At 37.7% G+C, this 14,594-nt stretch overlaps 1 protein-coding gene and 1 long non-coding RNA gene across 3 annotated transcripts; one reads left to right on the top strand and one right to left on the bottom strand.

Annotated features, from left to right (window-relative positions):
• Window positions 1-408: 408 nt before the first annotated feature.
• LOC115555152 (uncharacterized) lies at window positions 409-9,081 on the top strand. Of its 2 annotated transcripts, XM_030371852.1 has the most exons (12): window positions 409-705; window positions 976-1,047; window positions 3,461-3,886; window positions 4,294-4,357; window positions 4,558-4,701; window positions 5,449-5,599; window positions 5,710-5,799; window positions 5,912-6,201; window positions 6,755-6,978; window positions 7,089-7,292; window positions 7,590-7,779; window positions 8,542-9,081. In XM_030371852.1, the coding sequence occupies exons 1-12, from the start codon at window positions 442-444 to the stop codon at window positions 8,847-8,849; spliced, it is 2,427 nt and encodes an 808-aa protein (XP_030227712.1). In that variant the 5' UTR covers window positions 409-441; the 3' UTR covers window positions 8,850-9,081. The 2 variants fall into 2 exon arrangements, with proteins under 2 accessions (XP_030227712.1, XP_030227713.1); XM_030371853.1 differs by lacking the exon at window positions 976-1,047 and having other exon boundaries at window positions 412-705.
• Window positions 9,082-11,097: 2,016 nt separating this feature from the next.
• LOC115555158 (uncharacterized) lies at window positions 11,098-13,793 on the bottom strand. Its single transcript, XR_003978827.1, has 3 exons — window positions 13,491-13,793; window positions 13,151-13,222; window positions 11,098-12,569 (listed from the first exon to the last, which is right to left on the bottom strand). It is a non-coding gene; the product is annotated as an uncharacterized LOC115555158 (long non-coding RNA).
• Between the last annotated feature and the right edge of the window lie 801 nt (window positions 13,794-14,594).

Below are 14,594 nucleotides of genomic sequence, written 5' to 3'. Positions count from 1 at the left end.
AAAAACTCTGTTACAATTTTTTAGCTGATACATTTTCAACATTTAGCTCACTTTCCTCACATTTAGCGCATTTTCCTCACATTCGAGAGAAATTCGTGTAAAACAACATGTTATATTTAATTGTCAACAATATGTTCAAATGTACAAAATCCATGTTAGAAATTATATCTAAATGTTATATCTAAATCTAAATGTTAAATATAAATATAAATGTTAAATCTAAATCTAAATGTTAAATTTATATCTAAATGTTAAATCTAAATCTAAATGTTAAATCTAAATCTAAATGTTATATATAAATCTAGATGTTAAATGTTAAATGTAAATGTTAAATCTATATCTAAATGTTAAATCTAAATGTTAAATCTAAATCTAAATGTTAAATCTAAATCTAAATGTTAAATCTAAATCTAAATGTTAAATGTTAAATCTAAATGTTAAATGTTAAATCTAAATGTTAACTCTAAATGTGTCGCCAAGTGTAAAGCTAAATATTTAGAAAATATTCAAATCCCCAATGAAACCACGCCCGCTTCAAATCGCGCGGCAAAGATCGAGCGGCAAAGTCAAAGACAAAGACAAAGACAAAGTCAAGCAGGCATGGCCGGATCTCTGGGAGTCCTGGACATCGAACGGGTGGTTATTGCAGCTGTACGGGCTGCACTCCAGGGTGTAGCTCCCCCGGTCCAGTCCACATCAGCAACGGTAAGTTAAGTTGTTTTAATTTGAGTTCTTTATGCAGACGAGGGGGTTAGCCACTGTTAGCTAACCCAGCCAGTTAGCTGTGTGATATATGCTAGCTGAAGTTTTGTTATCCACTCCACTGTAAGGACTCTCTGTAGCCTAGTTGACTTAGTGATTACCAGTGACAAAACCGACCACTTACTCTTTGAAGCCTGTGCTGTGGTTAACATGTGTAATATTAACGTACTTTGCCGCTATATCTCACATCTAAAATGCGGGCTCTTGTTTCAGGTTTCAACACCAGCGGTGCCCAGTGCCTCAGGCACTTCCAACTTTGCCACCACCGTCACATCACTGAGATCAGTAAGTTGTGATATAATAGCTGGATAACGTTTATGTTACCCTGAGAAGAATACAACTATGGACAGGGCTCTAAAGTGCGACCAATTTGGTCGCACATGCGACCTAATTTCTCAACGGTGCGACTAAAAAAAATCTGAGGTCGCACCGGTGCAACCAGCCGTTCAAAAAGAAAAGACCTCCGCGACTCTGAAAGGCCCATATCATGGTCTAAACCAATCAGAGATAATGAAGAGCGGGACCCCCCTCTGATTGGCCATGGTCCCGATATTCCTGTTTATTCTACTTCATTTAAGAATACTCGTCAGAATTTTGCGATTTTCACAGGCTACAATATTGCATCTATCAGTTGTCAAATTTGCTGAACAAAATGTTAAACTTCAATAATTGTTCATAGTCAACTTATATCGTGCATTTATTTAAGCTCTCAACAGCATAACCATACAGCTTCGCCACATCGGCGGGAAAACACGGCACACGCAAAGTAGGCTACATCCATGGAATCAGCCGTTCAAAACCAGTCTGCATGAATCGTATGACAACTGGATGGCAGGGGATGCGGACAAGGTATACACCGCAGGGGAGAACATGAGAGCCCCAGCTCGCCGCATAGTAGCCTGGGTGCTTTAAGCATGGAATAAGCTGGATACGGAGTGGGTGAAAAACTATGTGTGTGTGTGTGTGTGTGTGTGTGTGTGTGTGTGTGTGTGTGTGTGTGTGTGTGTGTGTGTGTGTGTGTGTGTGTGTGTGTGTGTGTGTTTGTGTGTCACTCTGTTCGAGCCTGCATGAGAGTTCAATGTTGTCATTAGCTGTTACGTCTTTCTGACCAATCGCAGTTCAATGCCGACCTGGGCTGTACCACTTCGGGAGGGGGCGCTCAGTTACTCCCCTCTAGACAAAACCGAATTGGTTGCGACGTTGACCCGGCGCCGCCCGAAACGTTAACAGGCCACGGGGAATTCTCCCAACTCTCCCGATTACCACTCTGCGTGTGCGTGCCTGTGTGTGTGTGCATGCGTTATTCAATTGCCTGGTAAACATATAGGCCTACGGTAATATTCATACTGGTTTAAATAATGCATTTGATAGTAGGCTATTTCCCATCGTTGCTGAGCAAGAGTTTTGTTCGAAAGTTCAGTGATAGAAAACAAATAATAGCCCGGGCTATTGCCGATTCGATTACGTCGACGCATAAATTACGTCGACGCGAAAAATGCGCGTCGATAAAAAAAAAAAAGAATAAAAAAAAAAAAAAGATGGGCGGCGCCGGAGCGTAGTAGCAACGCGAGTGGCTCCCCAGACTTTCATAAGTGCAAGGCGCCACGCACTCGTTCCTCTAAGTATGGGAATTATTTAATTTAAAAGGAAACAATTCCGTGATATGTCGTCTTTGCAAAATGGAGATGACTTTCCATTCTAGCACCACGGCAATTCACCCTGAAGAGGCGCCACCTGGTAGCAGCGGCAGATGACCGAGCACCGTAGAATTGCATTACTTTGAACTTTTATTTTGGAATTTAAAGGCAATAAACATGTATTGAAATGTTAAGGAATTCATATTTTATGTCAATCAACATTTATAAATTGCTATTAGTCAATTAATGGGGAGATAATCGCTAATCGAATCGAATCGGACTGAAAAAATGAATCGTTAGATTAATCGATGCATCGAAAAAATAATCGCTAGATGAATCGTTTAAAAAATAATCGTTTATCCCAGCCCTACCTGTGAAACTGCAGTGTTGAATGCGATATGGTTGACAATTTGGGTGCACCTAACTTTTGTGCTGGTGCACCTAAGAAAAAAAGTTAGGCGCACCAGTGCAACCAGTGAAAAATGTTAGTTTAGAGCCCTGATGGATATAAAATAACTGGTTAATATTGAAGTTCAACACTGGTAATTTGAGGATCAGGGCTACAACTAACAATTCGTTTCATAATCGATTAATCTGATGGTTATATTCTCGATTAATCAATTAGTTGTTTGGTCCATAAAATGATAAAATGTTGATCACTATTTCCCAAAGTTCAAGATGACATACTCTGTCTTGTTCTGTCCACAACCTAAGGATATTTAGTTTACTGTCAAACGGGACTAAAGAAACCAATACATATTATAAATAAAGGTTGTTGGTGTTATTATTATTTGAGATACTGGAATAAGATCATTTTTACTCAAACCGATTATAAATTATGAAATAGTTGGCAATTCGTTTAATTGTTGTCAACTAATCAATTAATAAAGTCTTAATGTGAAATGTACCAACTTGATTGGCATATAATGATTTCATCCTGTGCATGGCAAAATTAAATGTCAGCATGGAGACCTGTATGCAGTTCTTTACAACTTTACTGTTAAACTTGGTCATTATCAGCTCTATTAAGAAAAGTCTCTTGATCTGCTTGTTTTCAATAGGCTCCTCTGCCATCCATCCCTCTACGTAATCGGGCTCAATCGGGATACTTGAGACGAAGGAATGTCAAAACATACACGAAGGATGTTGTATGTTTAACTTTTTCACCGGGGGTATCGGTCTTCATTATACCCAGAGGAGAAACTCGGACCAGGTTAGCTACGGCTGGCCTTGTTGGAAAAATTTATTTTTCCACAGAATGGTCTGAAGACCAAGTGAGAGCTGAAATAACAGCTATCTTCAGTGGAGCATTTGGCTTATCAGAGCACCAGTCACTTCCATTTCAGTTTTTGAGCACCATCAAGGGGTGTAAAAAACTGATGATACCGAAGGTCACCTCCAATTTCCCCTGGGGTGGTAAAGAAGTTGCCTCCGTCTGTTCCAGCACATGCCTGTATATTATGGCAGAAATGGAAGTTCCTGCACAGGTGAGCATGTTATTGAATACATTAGTGTGGTAACTCGGCGGACAAAAGGCTCAGTCTAAATCGGGTGCTGCCCATTTATTGAACTCAGAAAAAGCTTACAGCCCACACTAGTCCACAGTTTTTTGGCCCCTATATTTCCACAGACCTTGGGCCTTGATCTGTTACTGCACATGGGACGGAACACCCATAAACTGGTGATCCAGTGACGAGCACACCTGTACTCAATAACTGAATCATCCCCCACATCCTATTCCAACACATACCTCTATCTCCATTTACTAGCTAGATGTTGTTTACTCCCCACACCAAGAAAATATGTAATTTTTCAATCAGATAAAATTATGTCTGATTGAATTACTGTTCAAGTTGCCTGTTTTTACATAGGAGTACCTTTTTCTTTTGTGCAGAACTGTAGTGTGGAGCTGTCTGATGACAGTGATTTTGAAAGCCCGGTTGTACAACGAAGGAGAGGTGAGTAATAAAATAAATAAATTAACACCCCTCATTTGTATAGAAAATCCCAGTAAACAACTCTCGAACCTCTCGAGGTTAATTGCTGATCTGACTTGATTTTTGTGATGAATTGGTGACTTATTGCATTATTGAACTTATTGAAACAAGTATTGTTTAGGTTATTATTAAGAGTTACTGAGTAGATTCTCTTTATGTAGTGACTCGGAGAGATGCACCGTCCAGAGCCCAGAGCGAACACTGTGAGAGGCAAGAGAGGGTGGAAGCCAGTGCTCCTCCATCCGATGATGGGATGGACCTACAGGGACAGCGAGGGCCAAATGAAGCTATGAATCACTTTGCAGGTTAATTTCTGATCTGACTTGATTTTTGTGATGAATTGGTGACTTATTGCATTATTGAACTTATTGAAACAAAACCGTTATTATTTGTGTGGAGTGAAAATAGTAGGGTTGGGAATAATAATCTATTCTTCGATGCATCGCGATTCTCTCTAGAATGATTCTGTCTCAATGCAGATAAATTAATAATCGGAATTACCTTTTTTTTATTGGCCAATCTGATTTGTTTTGACACGATTGCGATTCAGCCTACACATAGCATGCACGCAAACTCACAGCCAGACACAAGAACTCCTTCTAATTCAAGAGCAGCTTTTTCTTTGACATAGAAAATAAAACTGAACCCTATTTTTTACAAACGTCCATATTGTGTTGTAATGCAAGCTGCATTGATTATTGCATTGTTCATAGAAAGTCATATTTGTGACAAAAGCTTTTTCTCTAATAAAATATTAGATAAGTGAATTCATCTGTTGATGTCTTTGATGGTCATCACAAAAGTAGGAAGTGGTAGCAAACTCAGATGTGTTTATATATTTTTGAAAATCACGCATGGAAATGTACATACATTTTTTTGTTGCATCGATAATCGGTTTAGAATCTAATCGTTTACCTCATAATCGGAATCAAATCGTGAGGTGCCAAGAGATTCCCACCCCTAAAAAACAGTGTAGCATAATTTGCATCAATGGATTGAAAGTATTGTTTAGGTTATTATTAAGAGTTACTGAGTAGATTCTCTTTATGTAGTGACTCAGAGACATGCACCGTCCAGAGCCCAGAGCGAACACTGTGAGAGGCAAGAGAGGGTGGAAGCCAGTGCTCCTCCATCCGATGATGGGATGGACCTACAGGGACAGCGAGGGCCAAATGAAGCTATGAATCACTTTGCAGATTTCATGTACAGTTATATGTATTAACTTAAGGTTTTCTCATGTAATATTTGTTACATTTTATGTTGGTCCATTTTGTTAGGGAATGAATCTTTTATCCTTGTGTCTTAATTAACAGTCCTATTGATATTGAAGAAGATGAAGCCATTGAGGAGGCCATCAGACGCAGTCTTTTAGAAGAGTCTGTGCAGCCCTTACAGGATTCAAGGTATACTTGCTTTGCTCATTTTTAACTTTCAGTGTTGCACCAGTCAAAATTAGAGTGGTCAGTGTGGCTTTCATGTGTGCTGGTAATAATCATTATCCTTTACGTTCTGAAGGTTTGCAGAAAGTTTGAGCATAGAAGAAATGACAGGAATTGTGAAAGCTCACAGTGAGAGGGTTGTCACAGAAGCAAACAGACCAATCTACATCAGCCGAGGGAACGTGTGGACAACTGCCCTCCGACAGTTTAGTAGACGGAAATTCACTGAGTGCACCGATCTGCTGTATGTCACCTTTGCCAGTGACGAAGGCACCAACGAAGATGGAGAAGACCTCGGAGGGCCACGGCGAGAATTCTTCCGTCTGCTTGTGAAAGCCATCTTCAAAGAGAGTGGAGCATTTGAAGGTAATCTTTTTTTTTTTTTGCATGATTTGTTATGTACTTTACATCAAATGTACTTCTGTGCTGTGGTGGTACAATTATTTTACTTGCATACTGGGTAAGCTGCCCTCTTAAAGTTTGGGTAACATACATAATTGGCGCTTTATTAGCCAATTAAAGGATACTGGCTTTCTTTGTCGACATTTCTGTCTTTCAGAGGCTATAGTGGTCATGCTAGCTTGTTGGAAGGGGGCTAAATAGCAATAACAAATAATAAGTTAGACTAAATTTATGCCCTTGACTTCTCACCTCAAGATAATAGATATCTGAATGAAAATGGGTACTCAAAAACTTAAAACCCAACACATCTTCAATAAACCTTGTAACATGTAACTTTATGCCAATCCCTTGCAGTTTATGCATGCAGTATAAATGTGTTTTTGCCTATTCTAAAATTCTATTCCATATACAGTTTTTCTGTTATAGGTTAATGGTATTCAGATTATTGTATGATATCTTGAGTGATTCTAGTTGTCTTTACTGAATAAACAAATTGCTTTTTGTCCTTTTGTCCTAGAGTCTCTAAATGGCTTCACTCCAAGAATGAACATTTCTCATGTGCAGAATGGAGTGTACCGCACTATTGGACAGATGATGTCTACCATCATCGTCCAGGGTGGTGAACCTTCAGCCCTCCTTTCTCCTCTGGTAGTGGACTACCTTCTGACAGGACACATCTTTCAGTTGAAGGTCACTCCAGATGATGTAGCTGACATGGAACTGAGAGAAGCCCTGAAGAAGGTATGATATGAGTGTGATCAAATGTTATTCGCTTCAATCCCAGTTTCTGAGGCATTTATTTAAATTCTGAATGCATCTATCATATCCTTATTTTTCGATTGCACCTTAAGGTTGATCAAGCATTAACCACAGAGGAGCTGGAGCAAGCAGTGGAATGCTGTGACTCATGGAGATACCAACTCGAAGGTCTTCCGAACCCAGTCAGCATGGACAACAAAGATGCATTTGTGCAGAATGCAATACTTTTCCATGTCGTCATTCAACGACAGAGCTGCTATGATCAGTTGAGGGTTGAGGGTTTGAAGTACTACGAGGTAAGTTAAATGTAACTAATTGCATTCTTGTGTACAACAGATGGTGAATTGCTTGTGCATGATTTTTATAGCACACTGGAACACTGTTCAGTCCCATTCAAAATAAACAATTTGAATTATCTACAGATCGCACGAGTGTTCAGACACCAGCTACATTACTTGCCCACCACCCCAATCGCTTTGCCTTTTTTATGTGTATATATATATATATATATATAATTAAAAAACAAGCTTACTGTAAAACACTAAGTATGCTATAACTATGTTATCAATATGTATTTGGATGATGGATCACAGGTTCTGCCACTCCTGAAAGAAAGGCCTTGCCTTAGGGTCCTTCTTGATATGCCCGAAGAACCCAGTGATGTCCCAGCAGATGTTGTGGCTACCCTCCTGAAACCCAACTACTCTGTTCTGGGAAGTAACAAAAGACCAAGAGAGGAGTTAATGGTGGTTAAGTTCAGAGAGTTTCTTCACTGTGTACAAGGTAAATGGATGTCAAATGTAGCATGGATTAAAAAAATAATCTCTTCCCTGATAAACTAAGTTTGCTAACCATTATTTTCATTATCAGTTAATCTGCCAAATGTTTTTTTAATTGATTAGTTTGGTCCATAAAATCAGACACTTGAAAAATGTTTAACTGTCATCCAAACCTCAATATGACATCCTCAAGTATCTTGTTCTGTCCATAGCCCCAAATATTCAGTTAACGGTCAGAACAAACGAGAAAAATTCACATTTAGGAAGCTGGACTTAGAATCGTTCCTACCGATTAATTGATTATCAAAATAGTTGTTAATTAATTTAATAGTTAACTAATGGATTAATTGTTACACCTCTAATCCTAAACAAGTGTCTTGATTGGCTGAATAAGGTGTCCTGGTGGTGGAATAGAGCAAATATGTGGCATGGATGGTTTATTCCAGGACTGGTTTGAGAACCCTTGATGTAGAAGATATTGCAGTGCATGTCATAGTACAATGTATTCAGTATCCTACTGCAGTCATAAGTGTTACAATAGGCATTTGTGATAAGTGTTTGCTCTGCCTTATTTCTACATTCTCCTACCTATGTTGAGGATAATTACAATATGTAATTTCACATTTCACTATGACGTGTCATGGTACGTCATACATGTCATGTTATCTACATATTTTGAAGTCAAGCTATATGACAATTCTGTTTTGTAGATACAATTATAATGTCTATATATATTCTTTTGTTCTGAAACGTTTCAACCTTGTAGAGAAGGAGCTTGGGGAACATCTTAACGGCAGGAACCTCACTGAGGCAGAAAATGCGTTTATCCTGACATTGAATCCTGGACACATCCTAGCCTTTGCAACGGGAAGCAGCAAAGTTCCTGCAATTGGATTTTCTCCCAGTCCAAAACTGACTTTTGTTCATGATGACACAAAGCACCTCCTCATTGCTCACACCTGCTCAAATGAGCTTCAGATCTTTGTTAATAGAAAGAATCTGGCAGATGACGATGAATTTGATTACAATTGTCTGGTGGCTCTCATGAATGGTTACATTTTTAGTGCTGTGTAGTCTCGAAAAAAAATGCTTGGACTGTACATTTGGAGCCCAGATCTTTTAATGGGTGGACTTGTTTAGAATCTGGTGTAGCATGTTGTTTGAGTTAAAATGTTGTTTCGCCTAAACTCTGATCTGAACTATGTGTCATATATAGTTTGGACGACAGTTTACTCGTGTTTTTATTAATTATTCTCAGGTGTGTTGTCTATATTTTTTTTAAAATAAAATATATCTTTGCACACGATCACGTTCCAAATCCCTACTTTCTTGACTTTTCCTAAATATGTTTGTTGCACCACCCTGTGTTCATACTTTTTTTTTTCAGACCGGGAAAGCTATTATAGAGCATTTTTTTTATTCATTGTTCATTTTAGCTGTATCAGACAGACTATTGTTTTCATTCCGTTTAATTATTTAAATGCAGTATTTCAAATAAGTGCCCAGTTCCTATAGACTCACAGGTGTGAGTTAAATAAAATATATCTTTGCACACGATCACGTTCCAAATCCCTACTTTCTTGACTTTTCCTAAATATGTTTGTTGCACCACCCTGTGTTCATACTTTTTTTTTTCAGACCGGGAAAGCTATTATAGAGCATTTTTTTATGTATTCATATGTAATTGTTTTTTTTTCCAAGGATGCAATGCTCTTCCTTTGTCAGCAGAGGTCGCAAGGGGACATTCTGAAGTGAATAAGATTGATATCTATAGGTAGATAATATACAGACAGGCAGACAGACAGACAGAGGTGGCCAATACGTCGACCGCGATCGACTGGTCGACCGCGAGAGTAGTGCGGGTCGATTGCGGGACATTAAAATAATTATAATTCAAAGTTTATAGATTTTTTATTTTATTAATATAATTGAAAAATATATTAAAGAAAAGGGATGTAAAAATATAGAATGATATAAAAATGAGTTGACACACTGCTCAAACTATTGCAATATATAATTTGCTACTATCAAATGCAAATTGTTACATTATTTTTGAATGAAAAGATAAGTACCCTAGCATAGACAATAGACACTGGGTGTGGCTGAGACATCAACACCCATGTATTCCATCAAAATTGTGAACCAGCAGTTGGTTGAGTGGTTTAGCATCTGCCCTGCAATACGGTCGACCCGAGTTTGCGTCCTGGGTACGTCATTTCATTCTTGCCGTTGGCTTATTTTTATAATTTCCTTTATATCACAGAAATTTGGCCTAACAATTTACTTTTTATATAATAAATATGTCTTACAATATCCCTAGAACCCAAATATACCTTGCAAAAACTCATGGTAAAGTTAATGTTAATATTTATGTTACTGATAAGCCTTTGTCACAATGATAAAGACACTGCATGGGAAATTGCAGCCACATAAATTCCATTCAGGTGAGTTTCGCGGCAGGCAGACAAGAAACTGACCACTGACCACTTCTGTTGAGAAAAAATTAAGTCAATTTAGAATATTTCTTGGCTGAGTGAGTTTCTTGGCTGCCTGCCGCGAAACTCACCTGAATGGAATTTATGTGGCTGCAATTTCCCATGCAGTGTCTTTGTCATTGTGACAAAGGCTTATCAGTTACATTAATATTAACGTTAACTTTACCATGAGTTTTTGCCAGGAATATTTGGGTTCTAGGGATACTGTAAGATATTTATTACATAAAAAGTAAATTGTTAAGACTAATTCCTCTGATATAAAGGAAATTACAAAAATAAACCAACGGCAAGAATTAAATGACGTACCAAGGACGTGAACTCGGGTCGCCCGAATTGCAGGGCAGAATCTAGACCACTCAGCCAACTGCTGTTTCATATATTTGATGGAGTACATATATTTTTAATAATATGTGTTGAGAAAATATCCACGATGACAATATAGGCATTTCTCAATTAATTTAATTACTTTATTTGCATCATTTAATCTTAAACCCGTAGTGAAAATATAGGCTGCTGGTGCTTCATATATGTACATTTATGACAAAATCGTGAGGACTAGGCTTGTGACGCACACACACATGTGGCGCTCACGTGGTAATAGCTCATTGGCGCCACCTAGTGATCATTATGTGCAAATGCACAGCCTCTCATTCAAATGACTTAGGGGTCATTTGACCCCTCTTGTGGCGCTAGTAGTAAATAAAAATGGCCCGGCGTTGCTAGTGTTAAAACGATTAAAAGCCACTTGCAAAAAAAAACTGTTTGTGCTTTTCTTGTCCAATATCAACAGGTGATAAAAGTTCATGGAAAAAAATTTAAGAGAGGAATTTCAAAAGAAAAAAGTATATCTTTAATATTTTCATAAAGTTCACAGGTGTTAGTCATCTTACAAAGCAAGTTACAAGTTGGTTGCTCGACCTTCACTGTTCTGGCATGATATAAACTTGTTTTCCAAAATCTCTTATTCACAGGTTTGAGAGGATTAGAGAAGTACACATGGAGATCCTCTACAGGTGGATATACTGAGACACACACGGGAATAAACTGACGCAAGAATTCACAATTAAACTGGAATCAGATTATTTTTTTCACAAAATGACTACCAATTGACTATCAAAATAGTTCAATCAATTCAATAGTTGATAACTAATCTTCTCAGTTCTAAAATATATATATACATTTATATACATTTACATATTTACAATTTTGTGTAATACAAATTCCTGTACTCTGTGATACAATGTTTTTCCCTTATTACCGTCATTCTCAAGTGGGTTTACTGTAACAACCAATTCTTGCAAGTCCTGCTGGTTAAGTGGGCAAAATGAGTAATGTGCAAGAGGAGTTGATACTGAGTCCACTGTTCTTTCCTCAGCTGCTGATTCTGGGTAGTTTAGTAACAGAAGATGTCTGTCCAGTGTAAAAAGCTGAACTGGGGTCCTGTTTCCTTCAGAGGAAATTGAATGATTGTTAAATGCAGATTTAAACTCATCTATTGTGCGATTGATCCTGGGAATAAACACATAATGAAGAGAAAATAAATCTGCATCATTGTCCACATTCAAAGCCTCCATTGACTCTAGTTAATAGAAAATGGGTGCAAACACATGACTGCAGTTTCTGTTCAAGTCCCGATTGAATCGTTCAATTCGCTGGTTATGTACAGAGCTTCCAGTCAACACAGAATGTTCACCTCTGTGCATGCTCATGTCTTCCCAAACCTGGACATTCTCCCCTCATTGATCAGTTCTAATATGAAGGGGCCGGCCATGTTTGCTGATGGCTGAACTGAAGTGGTTCATGACAGTTTCAGCCCGATTGTTGTTGGAACACTGGAGAAACGTTAACATTCTACTGTAACCATCCATTGCCCCATGTACAACTAATTTCCATCTTATCAGTTTATGATTTCCATCTATGTGCCATATATAGTTTGGACAAGGCACAGTGTATACTCGTCTTTGTATAGTTGTTGTTCTCCTGGACTCAACACCAGCACCATCAACCCGTTGAACGGAGTCTCTGAGACGACGTCGCTGCACCACAATGTTTCTGGCACGCAAATGTCCATTAAGCATAACTTCTCCTACATGTGGATGTTCTGCTTTTATCTCACATATAGTTGCATCCAACTCCTCATCAGAAAGGTTACAAATTTTGTGCGTCTTATGTTATATACCCGCATGAGCTTGTATAATGTGGGTCTGGAGATCCGCAGGATTGAAGCTACTTCAGAAAGTGTTGTACCTAGCAGCAGCAAACCCTCAATGTCTTCTTTGGAGATTAAAGTATGTTCACCCTAAAAAAAAGAAAAAAGGAAAAAACAGATATGACAATCACTAATATCATAACTTGTTTTTTTGCCATGCATAGTAATATTCCACACAAGTTACTACACATCACATTACAATTTACATATTCCTACTTACAGCTGCAACGATTATTGATTAGTTAACAATTAAACTAATTGCCAACTATTTTCATAATTGATAATCGGTTTGAGTAAAAATGATCTTATTCTAGTATCTCAAATAATAATAACACCAACAACCTTTATTTATAATATGTATTGGTTTCTTTAGTCCCGTTTGACAGTAAACTAAATATCCTTAGGTTGTGGACAGAACAAGACAACGAGTATGTCATCTTGAACTTTGGGAAATAGCGATCAACATTTTATCATTTTATGGACCAAACAACTAATTGATTAATCGAGAATATAACCATCAGATTAATCGATTATGAAACTAATTGTTAGTTGTAGCCCTGATCCTCAAATTACCAGTGTTGAACTTCAATATTAACCAGTTATTTTATATCAATAGTTGTATTCTTCTCAGGGTAACATAAACGTTATCCAGCTATTATATCACAACTTACTGATCTCAGTGATGTGACGGTGGTGGCAAAGTTGGAAGTGCCTGAGGCACTGGGCACCGCTGGTGTTGAAACCTGAAACAAGAGCCCGCATTTTAGATGTGAGATATAGCGGCAAAGTACGTTAATATTACACATGTTAACCACAGCACAGGCTTCATAGAGTAAGTGGTCGGTTTTGTCACTGGTAACCACTAAGTCAACTAGGCTACAGAGTCCTTACAGTGGAGTGGATAACAAAACTTCAGCTAGCATATACCACACAGCTAACTGGCTGGGTTAGCTAACAGTGGCTAACCCCCTCGTCTGCATAAAGAAATCAAATTAAAACAACTTAACTTACCGTTGCTGATGTGGACTGGACCGGGGGAGCTACACCCTGGAGTGCAGCCCGTACAGCTGCAATAACCACCCGTTCGATGTCCAGGACTCCCAGAGAACCGGCCATGCCTGCTTGACTTTGTCTTTGTCTTTGTCTTTGTCCTTGACTTTGCCGCTCGATCTTTGCCGCGCGATTTGAAGCGGGCGTGGTTTCATTGGGGATTTGAATATTTTCTAAATATTTAGCTTTACACTTGGCGACACATTTAGAGTTAACATTTAGATTTAACATTTAACATTTAGATTTAACATTTAACATTTAGATTTAGATTTAACATTTAGATTTAGATTTAACATTTAGATTTAGATTTAACATTTAGATTTACCATTTAACATTTAGATTTAGATTTAACATTTAACATTTAGATATAAATTTAACATTTATATTTATATTTAACATTTAGATTTATATTTAACATTTAGATTTAGATATAACATTTAGATATAATTTCTAACATGGATTTTGTACATTTGAACATATTGTTGACAATTAAATATAGCATGTTGTTTTACATGAATTTCTCTCAAATTAGAGGAAAATGCGCTAAATGTGAGGAAAGTGAGCTAAATGTTGAAAATGTATCAGCTAAAAAATTGTAACAGAGTTTTTACAAACGGCGCCCCATAGTCACCCTGCTATATATATTATATAATTATAATATATATTATATATGAAGTACAGTACAATATATATCTATATCTATCTATCTATCTATCTATCTATCTATCTATCTATATATATATATATATATATATATATATGATACAATCTTAATCATATTAGCTACTGTTGACATTATTTTGGTAACGATGTATACTTTTGATGTACACTTTTAATTTGATTAAAAGTTAACATTTTTATCTGATGTCTTTTGTGAATAGATTTGCCAGCTACAACCACCTGATGGCTTTTTGGTCTTTGATTGAGCCTTGTCGCTACAAGATGGTGCGTGTCTCCAGAGCCAAATCAGCTGCCCAGAAAAAATAAGTGGTCTCACCTGCACGTGCATCAACAGTACTTTATACAGCCTGTCCTCCTAGAAAATACGACCGCATAGGTCGTTTG

Source organism: Gadus morhua, chromosome 12 (genome assembly GCF_902167405.1).
Source record: "Gadus morhua chromosome 12, gadMor3.0, whole genome shotgun sequence".
NCBI lineage: Eukaryota > Metazoa > Chordata > Actinopteri > Gadiformes > Gadidae > Gadus > Gadus morhua.
Note: the sequence above shows the minus strand (reverse complement) of the source record. Positions and strands in the feature narration are given on the sequence as shown.

Coding starts and splice junctions, on each gene's coding strand:
- LOC115555152 (XM_030371852.1), top strand. CDS start 442: ATGTTAAATCTAAATGTTAACTCTAAATGTGTCGCCAAGTGTAAAGCT. Junction 6,202..6,754: donor AGAGAGTGGAGCATTTGAAG/GTAATCTTTTTT, acceptor CTTTTGTCCTAG/AGTCTCTAAATGGCTTCACT. Junction 7,293..7,589: donor AGGGTTTGAAGTACTACGAG/GTAAGTTAAATG, acceptor GATGGATCACAG/GTTCTGCCACTCCTGAAAGA.